This window comes from Podarcis liolepis (genome assembly GCF_965112155.1).
Source record: "Podarcis liolepis genome assembly, chromosome: 2".
Taxonomy (NCBI): domain Eukaryota; kingdom Metazoa; phylum Chordata; class Lepidosauria; order Squamata; family Lacertidae; genus Podarcis; species Podarcis liolepis.
The window spans coordinates 5,619,399-5,635,823 of record NC_139555.1 but is presented as its reverse complement, the minus strand read 5'-3'; the positions used below and the strand labels follow the sequence as shown (position 1 = coordinate 5,635,823).

The 16,425-nt window shown below is 43.3% G+C and overlaps 2 protein-coding genes across 3 annotated transcripts in view; both read right to left on the bottom strand.

Moving 5' to 3' along the window:
* ADCY6 (adenylate cyclase 6) overlaps positions 1 to 16,425 on the bottom strand; it is a 934,310-nt gene that overhangs the window by 852,658 nt on the left and 65,227 nt on the right. The gene's annotated exons all lie outside the window — the stretch shown is intronic.
* CCNT1 (cyclin T1) lies at positions 4,569 to 16,407 on the bottom strand. 2 transcript variants are annotated; one of them, XM_083484493.1, is made up of 9 exons: positions 16,123 to 16,407; positions 14,821 to 14,902; positions 13,459 to 13,587; positions 12,647 to 12,707; positions 11,293 to 11,355; positions 10,893 to 10,938; positions 8,816 to 8,979; positions 8,476 to 8,546; positions 4,569 to 7,978 (listed from the first exon to the last, which is right to left on the bottom strand). In XM_083484493.1, the coding sequence occupies exons 1-9, from the start codon at positions 16,296 to 16,298 to the stop codon at positions 6,620 to 6,622; spliced, it is 2,151 nt and encodes a 716-aa protein (XP_083340619.1). In that variant the 5' UTR covers positions 16,299 to 16,407; the 3' UTR covers positions 4,569 to 6,619. The 2 variants fall into 2 exon arrangements, 1 of the variants encoding a protein (XP_083340619.1); XR_014521249.1 differs by lacking the exon at positions 8,816 to 8,979 and having other exon boundaries at positions 16,123 to 16,338.

The window sequence follows — 16,425 nt, the reverse complement described above, 5'->3', positions numbered from 1 at the left end:
TTTGACATTCTTTTGAACTGCTAAGTTGGCAGGAGCAGGGACCGAGGAACGGGAGCTCACCACGTCGCGGGGATTCGAACCCCCGACCTTCTGATCGGCAAGCCCTAGGCTCTGTGGTTTAAACCACAGCGCCACCCGTGTCCCTAGGAGAGGATATACTGATTGCAATTTATCCCTCCAGGTGCCCACGCTGCATGAGTTGAAGTGTTTTTCAAAACTCCATCGTTGGTGGCAAAAGTCAAAGCCTAGTGATGACTTCTGTTTCTTATCCCGGTTAATAAAGAATCAGGCAACTATTTGAGAAGTTTAAAAAGATTTACCTACTTTATAATCATTAATTCACAGTACCAGTAAAATCTATCCAGACAAAATACTTATATTATATGAAAGAGGATATTGATGCTATAAATATGAAATTGGGAACTGCTAAATATGTGTTTTGATGAAATTCAGATTGGAAGGTGTCGAGGAAGTCTTTTAGCAATGTAAACATACCAGGGAATAAGAAGGGGGGGAAAATCTTTTATTTTTTGTGTTTTTATTGTTCTTAAGTTTTTATGTTGTGTTAAATGTAATGTCTTTATTTTCTGTGTGCTATAAGAGAAAGCCAAAAACATTTTTTGGGGGGGAAAAAATATATTTGCATTACAACCAGCTTCAGGCATGTTATACTAAAGCTGGAGCAAGCAGAGGGATACCTGCATCCAGCCGGGTCAAAGGACGTGAGGAACAGGAAAAACTATTGCTCTTTCTTCTCCAGGTGAAGAGGGGAAATGACATCACAGAGTCTCCTCTCTACCAATTGTATTTCAGTGGTCTGAGCATTGGCCTATCAGCAATCCAGCTCTGTGGAATTGGCCCCTCCTCAAGCTAGCTAGCTAGAATATGCATTTGTTAGGTTTGGGTGCTAATCTCCCACAGGTCTTACATAGTTCTCCACATGCTGGGAGTTAAGAGGACACCTGCATTAGCTACCTCTGTATTATGGGACTAAAGCCCATTTTCACCAGATATGTGGAATATGACCCTCAAGTGGCAGGTGTGTGGGCGAAACTTTGAATTTATCACAAAACAAAACAAAAACCTCAACAACTTTGGTCTGTCCCAGGCGCTAGCAGGGGCTGCTACATTGCTGGGTATTGGTGCAAAGTTCCATCATCATCATGGGCATAGCCGTAAAATGAAAAAGTATAGGACATGGTTTATATGTGCTTTCCCCCTATACCACCCATAACCCCCTTCACTGGCAGAACAGCTCCACTGGCATATTGGGAGACTTCTGCCAGAGCACATATCATATCAGTGCTATCAGGCCAAAGATGGCAACAAGAAAATGGGCTTCTTCAGTACTGCCCTCTTATCTAAGGAACGCTTTCCCAAGAGAGACATACTTGGCAATGACATTGACATCTTTTGGTGCACTAGACAAACTAATCTCTTTCCCCCCAGGAATTTTATTTGTAATTGTCTCTTTTCCTTTAGGGGTGTGGTGAAAGTGTTGTTTTTAATGGTTTAAGTAACTAGCAGTATTGACTTTTTATTATTTTTCATGTTATTTTGTGCATTTTACTATTATTTGTTTAAATCACTTAGAGATGTTTGCCTAAAGCAGGGGGGGGGCCAACTCCCAAGAGACTGCGTTCTACTCACGGAGTTAAAGACTGACAGTGATCAGATCAAAGTTGTTGAGCATTTTTTAGGAAGATAAGCCCGTTTTTTAGGAGTACAGGGCAAACCTTGTTGAGCTTTTTTTAGGGGGTCCAGGGCAAAAACTTGTTGAGCTTCTTCGGGGGGGGGGCAGTGATCTATCACAGACGCCCAGTGATCTACCAGGAGACTGCGATCTACCTGTTGGACGCACCTGGCCTAAAGCAACAAATATGCATAATAATAATTCAGTCTCTGGCAGTATAGGCAGGCTTCCACCACTATAGGATTGCATCCTAGCAGAATTGTTATTGAATTGGCAGTCCATACTATCATGGCATTTCATGCAACTTTCAGTATACAGTGGTACCTCTGGTTAAGTACTTAATTTGTTCCGAAGATCCGTTCTTAACCTGAAGAACCACTTTAGCTAATGGGGTCTCCCGCTGCTGCCGGAGCACGATTTCTGTTCTCATCCTGAAGCAAAGTTCTTAACCTGAGGTACTATTTCTGGGTTAGAGGAGTCTGTAACCTGAAGCGTCTGTAACCTGAGGTACCACTGTACCTATATTATTTACATTTAAGCATGTTCTAAAGCAAACTTCCTTACATATTTTAGAGCAACGCGCGCACACAAAACCAGGATGAGGAACTAGCACTACATGTTGCAATTCTACAGGGGTCAGAAGGAGAAAACTAAGCACAATTAAGGTTCTTGGAAATCTAAGCTTTCATTAATAAAAGATAGGTTCTAGCCCTTATGGCCGCAGAAGTATGTTGTGCTTGAAAATGCATGGGCCATACCTGCTGAAAACATATACAGTAAGCCAATGGTTGCAGGGTGGAGCGTCAGTGCCCTGCAGAGTTCATTGCCCAGCCCAGCAGAACCAGAATTTTGCAGTGAGAAATAACAGGTTGCTAAAAAAAATTCTTTTGTGTAGAATTTAGATTGCCTAGGAATGGAGTTTTGATTTATTTTCTTTTAGGTTTAATTCAGTAGGAATTTTGCCCCCCCCCATGCCGTTGAACTATGCGTCCCATCATCCCTAACCACTGACCATGATGGCTAGAGCGGATTGGATTTGGAATCTAGCAACATGGGAGAGCCACAAGTTCCTCTTCACTGATCTAAATATATGCAAGTCCTGGCAATAACTCAGTTGGAAACAAGTACCAACTATTTACTTTAAGTTACAGATAAGTAGCCGTGTTGGTCTGCCATAGTCAAAATAAAAAAATTCCTTCCAGTAGCACCTTAAAGACCAACTAAGTTAGTTCTTGGTATGAGCTTTCGTGTGCATGCACACGAAAGCTCATACCAAGAACTAACTAGAACTAACTTAGTTGGTCTTTAAGGTGCTACTGGAAGGAATTTTTTTATATTTACTTTAAGTTACTTCCTCCTAATATATAACCGAGGTGACCAAGAAAAAACTACTTAGTACTTTTGTTTCGATTTGCAGAGCTTATTTCTGAAATGCTCATTACATATTTGTGAATCAATAAAGGAGTGAATGCATTGAGTATAATATGCATTGAGTATAATATGCATTGAGAATATACAAGTGATGGGCTATTGAACATTTAGTTTCAAACTCCCCAAGTGCTAAGGAAATACTAGTGCATACCTGTGCCACCAAGCTGCCCGAGGCAAGAATATTCTGTTAGAACACCCAGTTCAAAGTTGTAGTGAGCATTATCAAGTAGGCATCACTCCAGTGCAACTGTCACTCATTTAAATGAGGCTCACACAGGAACCTTCAGCACGCCCCACAAACATAATACAGATTGCGTTAATAGCAGTTGACAATTGATCACCTGAAAAAAATCTAGTCATACCTTGGTTCTCGAACGTAATCCATTCTGGAAGTCCATTCAACATCTGAAAACATTTGAAAACCAAGGCACAGCTTCTGATTGGCTGCAGGAGCTTCCTGCACTCAATTGGAAGCCGCATCGGACGTTCGGCTTCCAAAAAACGTTTGAAAACCGGAACACTTACTTCCAGGTTTGCAGTGTTTGGGAGCCAAAACGTACAAGTACCAAGGCATTCGTGAACCAAGGTACGACTGTATTTCTTTTGAGATATTAAAAAACTATTGCAAATGGCAGACTCTGGCTTTTCCCCATGCCCAGCAACATCTTTTTTATCTTCCACACTATTTTATCTAATATGCAGCTTGAAGATGAGTCCCAATGATCTTACAAGGTGGCTTACTACTTTGTGAAAAGTGGTATTGTGCTACTGCTACTGCTTGGGGTGGGGGTGGGGGAAATCATTTGCCCAACATGGCCACTTCCCTCTGTCTGCCCCACTCCTCAGACTGCTGTAAGCAGACAACTGGTGCAGTGAAAAGCAGTTTAAAGATAGGTAAAATCCCAGTGTAAAAAATTAGAGCCACAAGGCAGAGGAGGAAGGATAACAATGAGTCCTGGATCCAGAACTATTATATGATACAAGGTTCTTTCCCCAATGCTTCTGTACAGACTTTCTCTGCTGTATATAAATAAGGCAGGGATGCAGGTGGCGCTGTGGGTAAAACCTCAGCGCCTAGGACTTGCCGATCGCATGGTCGGCGGTTCGAATCCCGGCGGCAGGGGTGCGCTCCCGTCGTTCGGTCCCAGCGCCTGCCAACCTAGCAGTTCGAAAGCACCCCCGGGTGCAAGTAGATAAATAGGGACCGCTTACCAGCGGGAAGGTAAACGGCGTTCCGTGTGCTGCGCTGGCTCGCCAGACGCAGCTTGTCACGCTGGCCACGTGACCTGGAAGTGTCTGCGGACAGCGCTGGCTCCCGGCCTATAGAGTGAGATGAGCGCACAACCCTAGAGTCTGGCAAGACTGACCCGTACGGGCAGGGGTACCTTTTCCTTTTACCAAATAAGGCAGTTTGCAACTGTTGAAATATAGAAGAACAGACAAATTGTGGAGACAGTACATTTATTGAAACTTAGAATAGTAATAATATGAGCTGGGAATTAGAAAGTTTCTGAAAGATTATGTGAAACCAGAGCCAAAGTTTGTGACCATCAACAGCTGAGACACCATTGCTTTAAAAATTAAGAGGTGGTGGGAAAATAGTTATTGTTCCAAATTAAGAGAAAACACTTCAATAAAAACCAAACAGATACCCACAGATGAGTGTCTTTTGTTGTTTTAAACATGATACACTCTATCTAACCAGCAGCAATTAAACTTTTCTCACATGAGACTGCAGACCTAGGCCATTGCTAGCCTTGTTTGTTCACAACTTTTAGTTGCTATTAACACACTGGAATAGATTTCTATTGATATGTGTTAGTCAAAGCATTCCATTCCAGCTAAGAAAACCACAATGCTTTACACCACACAATCCTCCAGATTTTAATTTGGAAGTTTCTTCAGAGCAGTGGGAATGCCCTGACATACTTTGCTGAACTAGGAAGTGTATACTCAAATGACAGCAAAGCTGGGATTTATGAGTACCAACCAAGTGTTCAGTCCAATTGTTATGATGCAACAAACCAAGGCTGAATCCTGTCAAATGAACAAGCACTCAGATGTCATCTACAGAAACACTAAATATATGGCCACTTTTAAAAAGAATAACCCCATTTAACTTTAACACAGTGCTGGAGAATCAGGTCAGAATGTTATGCCTTTTGCTATACAACCTTAGGCTGGAACAAGTCTCTGAATCAACTTACACAGGGTCAAGTCCCACATTTTCCTGTAGATCTCAAAGTCAGGACACAGTAAACCTGGCCATAGGTTTCTATTGTCAGCAGACATCATTAAATGAGGAGACAAGCAAATTCCCATTTATTCATCTAGGTTTTACCAGCTCTTTTCACTCCTCTGTTCTCCAATCCAAATATGCCTGATTCCACTCACTGCTGTCTTTACAAATACTTTGAAAAGCCTTTTCTGCTTCTAGCAAATATGAAAATCTCGTATCCCATAATGCAGTTTAAGTACAATTTAAAGCATCCCAGAATCACGATTACTGTTCTAACATTCACATTGACTTTCTGCCTCCCTTCCCACTCCTCTTCCCAAACTAACCCCCACTTCCAGATAAGTTGCTGCAAAGACCCTCTTTTTTGAAGGCACCCTCAGAGTTCCTGCAGGAAGACACAGTCCTGACCACCTTTATAACACAGTCCCATCAAAATTATTTTCAATGCCTTATGCTAGGTGGGACACAGAGTAGCAGGGCACCCAAATGGAAGCAATGTGGTCAAGGCAGGAAGTGAAAGGTTAAGGAAGACACGTTCCCACATCCTTCCCGCTCAGCAGGAAGGGCTGGACAAAGCCAGAAACTAAAACACACACTTTGCTGTTTCCAAAGTTTCTTGGAAGTACGGGTCTGCCATCTGTCTCCACGCTCACTGGTAAGCAACCAAAAGCAATAGTAGGGAGAAATTGAGGGGGGGGACTTCACCCCCTACCCAACCATTACGCTTCTAGTTAATGTTCATGCCTTCCTCAAGAGAGTTTTCATGCCTTTTCATCCCATCAAACCTTCACTGCCTTCCATTCAGAGGGAAGCAACACTTAAGGAGCAAGCAGAGCCCATGAGCCCTGCCTGCATTTCAGTTTCTGGTTGTAATCCCCTTCCTTTGTCCACCTTAGAAAAATAAAATCAACACTAAGAACATATATAACTTATTTTTAAATTATTTTAAATGTCTTTTAGGAGAAAGACTGCAACAATTTTAAATAGCCCTATGCCATCTCCTGTTGGTTCACGACCTTCAAATCAGTCTGACAGGAAACATATCCCCATTTCTTTCCAGTAGGACTGGAGGGGAGGGGAAGCACATGGAGAAAGATGGGTGCATCTTTTCACAGCTTCAAGGGCTCCACATTCTCATACCAATAATAAAAATGTCTTAAAAAGGGGTTCGGGCATTCACACAAGGCAGTGGAGATCACTACGAGCAACATGCCCTCAGCAGACGGCAGCCCAACCTCAGTAGTTAAAAACGGGAATCACTTGGGGAGAGGCGGCAGGGGAGGGGGAGGTTCTGAAGGTAGAGGGGGCGGCCGTGGTTTATCCACACTCGCAGCAGCCCTGGGGTTCAAGTACTCGCCATATGAATGTACAAAGTCAAAGGTGGGAGGCTGGGTGGGTTGCATGCCCTGTGCGCTGAGCAAGGAGTGCAACATGTTCACTGTATCCTGGTAATCAATGGCCTGGTTCATGTTATGCCCGTTGGCCCCGGCAGTGCTCTTGTCCAGTTTCCCAGGAGCCCCTCTGGTTTTGCTGCCCTGGACAAAAGGGAGACCAGCTGCATCCAAGCTGTGGCCAGGGTGCTGGGGAAAGGGAAACGGCATGGGGGCCCCTTTTGAATTCTTGCTGATTTTCGGCTGATGTTCATGTGCCGCAGCTGAGGCCTCCTCAGAAAGTGGTCTCTTGCGGAAGGAACAAATTGGGACAAAACCTTTATGGGATGCAATGCCACTTTGGTTACCATGCTTGGAGTCCACTGGCCGCTTGGTGCTGGCAACAGGTTGTGCATGTGAATGTTTGTGAGAATGGTGGTTGTGGTGGTGGTTTGAAGAATGGACCTTATGTTTTTCCTTGTGCTCTCCTCGGCTCTTGCCGCTGCTTTCATCAGAAGAGCCCGGTCGTTCTGACAGAGTCGGCACCTTGATGCGCATTTTTATTTCCTCCGGTTTGGAGGAAGAGACAGCAGGCTTGTCCCCTGGTGCAGTCAGCCGAACTTTGAGGGCAGATGAGGTCTTATCAGGCTTTTCAGTGGGGAGCCGTTCAGAACCATCAGAGCTGCCACCCAATGGGATTTTCAGAATGATGGGAGATGGGTTATTCTCTTGCTGCTGCACATCCCGTTCCCGCTGCTGTTGCACAAGCAGGTTCTGAGCAGCATAGGCATATTGAGAACGTACATTTGCCTCCATGTTTTCCAGCTCACGTTTCTGTGCAGCTAGTTCTTCAGCATGTTTGGCACGATACTCCTTTAATGATACTTTTGCCAGTGGTGCACTTTTAATGCTCTGCTTAGAGAAGGGGCCACTACTGTTATCGAGATGATCTGTGCTGGAAGACATTTCACTGGCCCTGTGGCTGACCTCCAATTTATGTGACGGGTGTTGAGCCATCCAGCTGTCTGCTGACATCATATCTGTGCCAAGGTCCCCTGGAGAGTCGCCTGCCGCACCTGAAAGCGAAGCAAGGCCTCCAGCTGTCGAGGAAGTAGACATGCTCATCAGACCTGCAATGGTTGTGTCAGAGGAGCTTCTGGAGATCATGCTGAGAATGGTCTGTTCTGAGAGGCAATCATCATCACCTTGATCATCAGTCTTTGATTTCCTAGCTGCCTGGCAGGCCTAGGGGAAAAAACAAAAGCAGTACCAACTTTAGAATGCCAGATCTCTCTCCTGGACAGAGGAAGGAAGGAAGGAAGGAAGGAAGGAAGGAAGGAAGGAAGGAAGGAAGGAAGGAAGGACGGAAGGAAGGAAGGAGCTGCCCTGTTTTGTTGCAGCTGTCCTGTTATGCCATTTCCATAAACATTTTTTTCATTCACAAATTGTCTTGCAAGAAAATAGAATACATCGCATTTCAACAGCATACAACATTTGATCCTGCCACTTTAGAAAATTCTATTATTGGAGAAGGCTGCAGTAAGGGGGTCTATACACCCCAGCTTCCTGTCTGATGAAACCTTTGGATAATTCAAAGAAATATAGAAGGCATACACCTCTTGACTATTCATCTCCTCACAGCCAGAAGATGTTTATTATACATATATTTCTGCATTACTTATCAAACTGAAGAGCACACACAACTTTGCCAACTCATGCTCAGAGTATACAGAGGACCTTACCCGCCAATTCCTGATTCGTTTCAGCCGGTTAGGTGTTTTCTCAAGGATCTGCAGGAATTCATGAGTAAGTTCTGCAAGATAAACACAAGAACACCAAGTAGTAAGAGGCGTGGAATTTGCAAGCCAGAACCCAAAGGGTGCTTTAACTTCTGCCCTTGCCAGCAACAGATGGAGCAGTCCTGGGACTAATAATACTGGCTCAAGTTATCAAATTAATCCCACTTAATTTTTTATTGCCATGCTGGAAACCTTGGTGAGAATGTCCCTTAGAAGTAAGATATCAAGGTAATAAAATACCTCATTGTGCATGGGAATGTATTTGACCTTGCTCCAAACTTACCATCCAAGAGTTCCAGAGTTACAGTGCCATCAACGTACTCCCACCAGTGCTTCCCGTCCATGGAGACTGGGATCTCCCAGTTGGACCACTTACAGGCCAAGTGGATGCAGACGCAGGCCACAACGGGAGGGGTGTACTGCAGGCTGAAGGTGGTTAGGTGAAGGCTGACATCACCAGCAGGGAGAGAGAAACAGAAAGCTGTAAGCTCCCAAGCCTGAACGGCAGCAGCACACACAACCGCCCGCTGGACAGACACTGCAAGAAGTGAGCATCCCTCAGCTTTAAAAGCCTTAATTATCCTGCATGGCCAAGCAGGCCCTGCTTATAACAACACTTTTTCAGCCTTCTTCCACGAGGTTTTCCAGGAGCTCCCGTCAGCCTGGAGCTCCAGGACCCCCATATGGCCAACAGGGCAGGCAAAGGGAAAACGCTGCATTTGAAGTTACTATTTTGGGGTTCCACAGGGCTGGATTATCCAATAGCACCAGAGAACAATCTCAAGTGATTTGGGCTACTTGGCTCTTTTTCAAAGGAATTTTATTCACCAGGCCAAAAAGTGCCAGAAACCTCCAGATACGACAATCTGATCAGTGATGGCAGTAGATTTTTGCTTCAGATCCAAAAGCCAACAGTCAAGCAGTTGTGCCTTAGACAAACTGTAGTTCCCTTTAAGCTTTGGCCAATTCCACAGAGCATCAAACCATCTTGCATGACAACAACCTAATGGGTATGGGCCCCAGAAGCCTGATAACAAAGAGATGCTGGCAAGGTATTACTTTACTCATGGTACATTTCTATCCCAACAAGCTCTTCTGGAGACACACTACAGGGCAAGGCATTGATTTGTAAATGGTGTCTGCTGGGACAAAAGTGGTCCTTGGGAGATGTGCCAGCTGCTCTTTCCCTCCCCTACACCAGTTGCCAGGGATGAAAAAAGGTGAAGAGGAAGAAGCAACTGCTATGATGATGGGACTTGCAAGGAGCGTTTTGAGAAGGATGAGGCCTCAAGCCCATTCCATCCCCCTCCTTCTAAATAAATTAATCTCCAGCAGAATTAGTACTCTTTGGATATTACACATCAGCTGACTATATACTCTGCAACAAGGTAACCCAAATAAGCAAATCTACATGTATGTTATTTCGCATTTTTTAAATCCTACAAGAAATTAGAAAGAGAACTCAAACCCCATTAATTGATCACAGGAAGGCCTATGAAATTTCACAAGGCACAACATATGTCACCAAGTTTCTATATGCCCTACTTTAAAAAAAATAGTAAAATCCTCAGGATGCTGACTGCTGTATTAGACACAAAATTCCCTACTTCAATCCTCCATGAAGTACAAAGCTGAAACATTTAAACAGCTGCATATACCAGGCCACATCTGAATTCAGAGAAAACTACCGGTAGTTTGTATGGGTGTCTGAAACACTGTCAAGAAGAGTACTAAACTGAGCAATGGTTATCAGAACAAAATCTAAACGAAGTATAAAATCTATAGAACGGCAGCCTTTGCACACAATATAGTTCCAAAAAGTGATTTCAACCGTGTTGCAGGGTTCAAATACTGAAGAGGCATCTCTCTTCTGGAGAATTCTAGATTGAAAAAAGCCAGCTCAAGCCAACAATTTAGCTTCTTCCAAAAGAAAATCTATTTCTTTTCATCTCAGATGAATGCTGTTAAGTTTTCACTGACTTCTAGATAGAAAGATCCAGTCTGATCCACACTTACTAGCAAAGCAATTTTAGCCTGAAATTATAAATAGCCAGCCACCTATGGCAAACAAGAATTGTTTCAGGGTAACCAGGCAGGAAGTGCTAATAAAAGCTGTTTATTTTTCAGTTTAAGCCACAAACATAGGCTAGTACATGGCTAGTAGCATTGTCAACTTATTTTCTAGGAGATTTCTTCAGAACAAAACCTTAATTTATTCTAGAGTAAGACGTGTAGTGCCCTGATATTCAATTGCACTATAAAGCATTTCTTCTGTAAGTTTAGAAGGATGTTCTTCTACAATTGTCAAGAACTACATTCCCAAATAAAAAAGCTAATAAAAGTAAGCCTTCAACATGTACCTGTTGGTAGCCATGAAGTAGGACGTCTGTGCCAGATCCTTGCTGGCTGAAAGAAAAAAGGAAAACCACGTGTTAGTGCTGCAAAGCACCTCTTTAATATACAACAATATGTTTCTATTGGGAAATAGCTCAGCATATTGAATTTACTTTGATTATATATATACTCATCAGCTGTAAATGCCTACTTTAATACTGCCATACTCTGAAAGTTTGTATCCAACTCATTAACCACCATATTAAGTCAGGGTAAGGGGTGAATATTTAGTATAGCAACACCCTCTCTGTTTTACTTGTTCCTTTGACCAAGAAACAATTTGTCAGCTAAGAAACACAACCACTTCTGTGTGAAAGTGTCATAAGTGCTGTGCCAGAATCACAGAAGTGTTGAATCACTGCTTACCTCGCACTAGCTGTGTGCATTTCACCACATGAGTGTGAGGATGATCTATGGTGATCTCAAACCCTGGAAGAAAAACAGGTGACAGTTAGGTCATGGATATAACATACTTGTGCTTCTACATACCACAATTGCCTCTGGATCCTGGGAGGCAAGTAGATTGCTCATTCTTCCCCATTAAAGCTCATGCTGTTTTCAGTTGCAAGCAAGAAGAAAGCACAATATCTTCCTAGGTTCAAATGAATCTGTTATCCAGCACAAGAAAATGACAGAAACGTCTAGCTTCTAAGGCAACCATATTCTCTGCTGCAAATATACTAAAATACAATTGAACATTCTAAATCAGAAAACTAACCTGTATTAAAACAATAGGAAAAGAAAATTCTACAATCTACTGGAAGAGGGCTTTTCCTGTCACTCCAAACACCAACAAGCAATGTTTTCCTCTTAAGCAACAGATGCTCACTGAGTATAAACCTAGTTTTTAAATGGTTTCTTTTAAGGGGAAATGTTTGGCCCAGCTATGGACTGGTCTGAGAAGTCCCAATGGGCAATGGCTCGGGAAAGACAATAAAAAAAATATTTATTTGAAGCCTTGCCTTCTGCCAGACAGTAACTACTACCAGCAACAATTAAGTTAAGCAAGTTCTTCCTCTGCGATGTTCTTTGATGAAAGTGTTACTGGAATAATTTTGTTGTGTCCCTTGCAGCCAGGGATAACTTCTTTGTACATTGGGGACTAAAATTTAAATACCACTTGATTGTAAGAAAACCTCTGAGGTGTTTTCAAAAAAGTGTTTGAAATATCTGCATATAACAAGCAAGACTGGGAATCATATCATTCATCTAATTACAGTGAGAGATAGTATCTGTAAGCCAAGAGGTTACCAAAGGCATAGAAAAAAATATTGTTTCAGCTATCAAAAAAACCCTGTTTGAATTAGTTACAAAGTAGCAAAAGCTCAACAATTCATGTCAGTTTGTCTGGGTATCCAGTTCCCACCCTGCATGACCAAGCTAATCATACAATTGGAACAATAGGCTGTCATGTTGCTAAGCCTTCAATCCAGAGTACACTGCATGGAACCTGAACAATATAAATCCTGTTGAAAAAGAACCCAAACCAATTTTTGCATTCATACTGGTTTACAAGAATGTCAATAAATTCACCCTAAACAAAACATATCAAACAAGTCATAAATTGTGAGGTTTGTCGCCTGGACTGGTGCTCTCCCACACTGGCCAGCTGTGCCTCTGCCCTCCAGCTGTGAAGAAGACTGGGATTAGACTCTCCACTCTGCGGAACTTTCCTGGGTCTGAGATTCATGAAGCAGCCCGTCCGCTTGGAAAAACTTACCCAGGGTCTGCAGTATTATGCTCTCTAGAATGACCAGGTCTTGGGCTTGTTGCAGGTAAGCCTGGGGTTGAGAGGACAGGCAGGTTACTTGTGATGAGGCACTCTGTATCAAGCCTGCATATTTCTAACACTCTCTTGGGGAGGCAAAAAAATATCAAGGGGGAATCTTTATCATAGTCAATGCTGGAGAGAATTGGCACAAGCATCCCATTCCCAGGGGAAAAAATGTTAAGTGCCCAATAGACACAATGCTTGCTCAAGAGGCTGCTCTTGATTCCATAATGGCTTCAACTGCCATGAAGTTATCAGTGTGTGTTAAAAATTGGCCCTTTCCTTCAATTTGGCTTCAGAATAAAGCTTCCCCCTTGTTGGCAAGGTTAGATGTGCTGGTCCTGTCAGGAAGGGCTGTGGTGAGATGTAAAACAATATGCTTAACAATCCTCCTGTTTGAATGGCAGTGACAGGAATGAATTTCAAACAACGTTTTCTGTGTCACCATAAGAGGGTGATCCTGGCAGGCAATATCCACCCATTAATACAAACAGTGCTACACATCTGGCTTTAATTCACAACACTCTAGCAGGAACACACAGGACAGACAAGCTATTTGGCTTACAAAACCCCAGAGCTTTCTGTACTATGCACCAGCAATATTCAAGAACTAATTACTATTGTTCAGATAATATTCCAACAAAGCTGTATAGCACTCTAGATCCAATGAAGCACAGGGGACTTGCACTGCCAGGATTCGTCCTTTCCCCTCCCTCACTTGTTCAGCACTGTATATGTTTCACAGGTATTCCGTTACTTACCTCACTCCTGGTATCTGGAAGCACCTCTTGAGGATGCAGACAGGCATGAGCGACCTTGATGACATGCTCCAGTTTTCGCGGTTGCTCCTCCACCTTGGCTGCCAGGAAAAGGGCAGCTGGTGCTACAGACTTTACAGAGAAAATAAATTTAAATGCAACATCCTCTTTCAAATGGCAGCAAACATCCTTGGTCTCAAAAAGTCCAGAGAAAGTATCTTAACTTAGAATTGGTAGTTCTACTATTTGACTAAATGTCCACAAGCTGAATTGTATATACAAACAGATCCATCTGGCAAGGAATCATAACCTGCAGAACATACTGGATTGAATAAAACCCATGTTTTATATGAAAGATATTAAACAGTAGACAACCAGTGCTAATTTGGGATATAACTACCTGGGTTTTCACACTACACAAATTATGCACAGTAGAAGCTATAATTTAATGCAGAGGGTGGTTTCTGGGAATTATAGGCTTATTTTTTTCCTTAAAAACATTATGACTCCAGGTCTTATCATCACAGGAAAACTAAGTTACAAAAATGAACAACTTCTACAAGGAACCGTGGGTGCAAGTTTTCAAGTTTTCCTGGGGCATTCTACTGCTGATCCTTAAGTGAAGACCACTGCTAAGTTGATGATCAATTTAGGAGCTACCTTGGTCACCATAGAGTCCAAAACTTGATACAGATCTATTGAAACAGAAACCTAGGTTAAAACCATCCAGTTTTATATGAAATGTGTGCCCTGTTAGTTACAGCATCCAAGTTTTAAAACGTGTTGCCTCAGGAAGTTTACCTTCCTCTCTTCTTCGTCTTTATGGACACCAGCAAAATGGTATTGTTCCTATAAGCATTTGGCCTAGGTGATGCCTCTAAGTTCATTCATGGATTTGCTATTGCTGTTGCCACTACATTTCACTCTTCTATTATTTTATTGTTTAACTATTAGCGTGAACTAGTGAACACAAAATGAATCTGTTCATGTTCTGTTCTTATTTATGTATAATTGCTAGCGACCTTAAATGTATTTTTAGATCAGAAAAATGAGATCAAATGTTTAATAGAGATTATCCTCACTCTCATACACTCTTCATAATAAATTATTTGGAATCAATTTCTGAAAAATGTGACATAGAATAAAACCTTTAAAGATTTCCACCACAATACTCAGCACACACCCTTTCTCTTAATCTGCTTGGGATAAGGGAGAATATGAAACATAGCTATGTACAATTCTAACTAAGAAAAAGTACTAATAAATGTGATACAAATGTATTTTCAATCTTTGCTGGAAGGGACCCAGAGTGGCTGGAGAAACCCTGTCAGATGGATAGGGTATAAATAAATAAATAATACTTACATTTCGATGAAATTGAGTAAAAGATTGAACCATGTAGAACCGATGCATGTAGACAATAGCCGTATTGATAGTCAGTTGGGAACTAGTATCTTGTGGTTAAGGAAAAAGCAGACAAAGGCTTTCCAAGCATATTTTAAAAGGGTTATCTGCAAATTGTAGGTTTTAAGGGACTGCACTGCCCCATGTATTCTAATCTTCACAACACACACTGATGTGAATCCGTGTTTTTGAGGTAACGTACATCACACATTAACAAATCCCAGATGTCTACAAAATGATTAGAACACCTAACTTTCAGATGCAGGCTTACACAGGAAGTTCAACACCAATAAATGCTAAAACAATATTGGGCTGCAATATTATATTGCAATATTGGGCTGCAATATTATATTGGTGCTTACTATAGAGTAAGCACCAATGGGACTTACAAATAAACATGCATGGAATCACACTAAGTGCCATATGACCTTTAAGTAAACTCACTATACTAAGGCTACAGTCATAATACCACTTATCTAGGAATAAGCCCCACTACACACAAAAGGACTCATTTCCTAGTAGACCTGGCTAGGATTGTACTGACAGTAAATAGACCCTCTCTCTCAACACACATCTCACAAACGTTAATTTTCCAGGCTGAATCACATCTTTGAAATCAGAAACAAGCTTTAAAGCATTGCTAAGGGCTCACCAACATTTACTCTTTAATAATCAAGAAACCTAATACAGGAAACACTGACGGAATTTTGGCTGCATTTTGAAAGAATTTATCCCAATTAAGTATAACTAGCATTAACCTGCGCAAAAGAGAAATGTCCGTACAGGAACCGAGACTGGCCTCTTTTCCCACCAGCAAATAGCGCTCTTAAAATTTAGCTCAAATCTTAGATTCGCAATCCCAAGCCAAGCCGGCCTGCTAACAAACGAGTGCGCCTTCCAAGTTGTTGCTCAATAACTGCTTCCTCTCTTCCGGCCCGATCAAGGCTTCAGGGCCTAGTCTCCTCTCCCCGACCCCACCTAGTTCCACCCCAGCCTTCTCCGCGTCGCGGAGTCGACCCTCCGCGGCCAACCGTAAACGCGTTCGAACTCCCACCCGCTCCCGGGCCAACGCGCGGTAGGCCTAATAACGTGCCCCGTTCTAAGCCGGCCGCGAACCACCGCGAGGCCCCGGGCTTGGTCTCTCGCCCCAGAGGCTTCAGCCCCGGCGAGGCCTAGTTCGCCCAGCGGCCCAAGCGCGCTTCCCGCACCCTGCTCAGCCCAGCCCCAGCTCGAGCTGCCGCGGCCTAGTCCCCCAATGGATACACAGCCAGGCGCTGGCCCATATCCTGAAGCAGGTTGGCTGCCTGCTGCCGGTACGACAGCTCCTTGTCTGGGTCGAGCCCCGCGCGCCGGGAAGGGCTGCGCGCCAGCTGCTCTCGGCTGAAATACCAGCGCCCTCCGCTGCCTCCTGCTGCAGCCGCCGCGCCACACACCGCCATGATGGCCGCCGTCGCCGTCGACAACCACGCATGCGTGTGGAGACGCACGCACCGCGCACCGGCCTACGCTTGCGTGACTTCGCCCAAGAGAGCCTGTGCGTGCGTGCGTGCCTGCGTACTTCCGTTT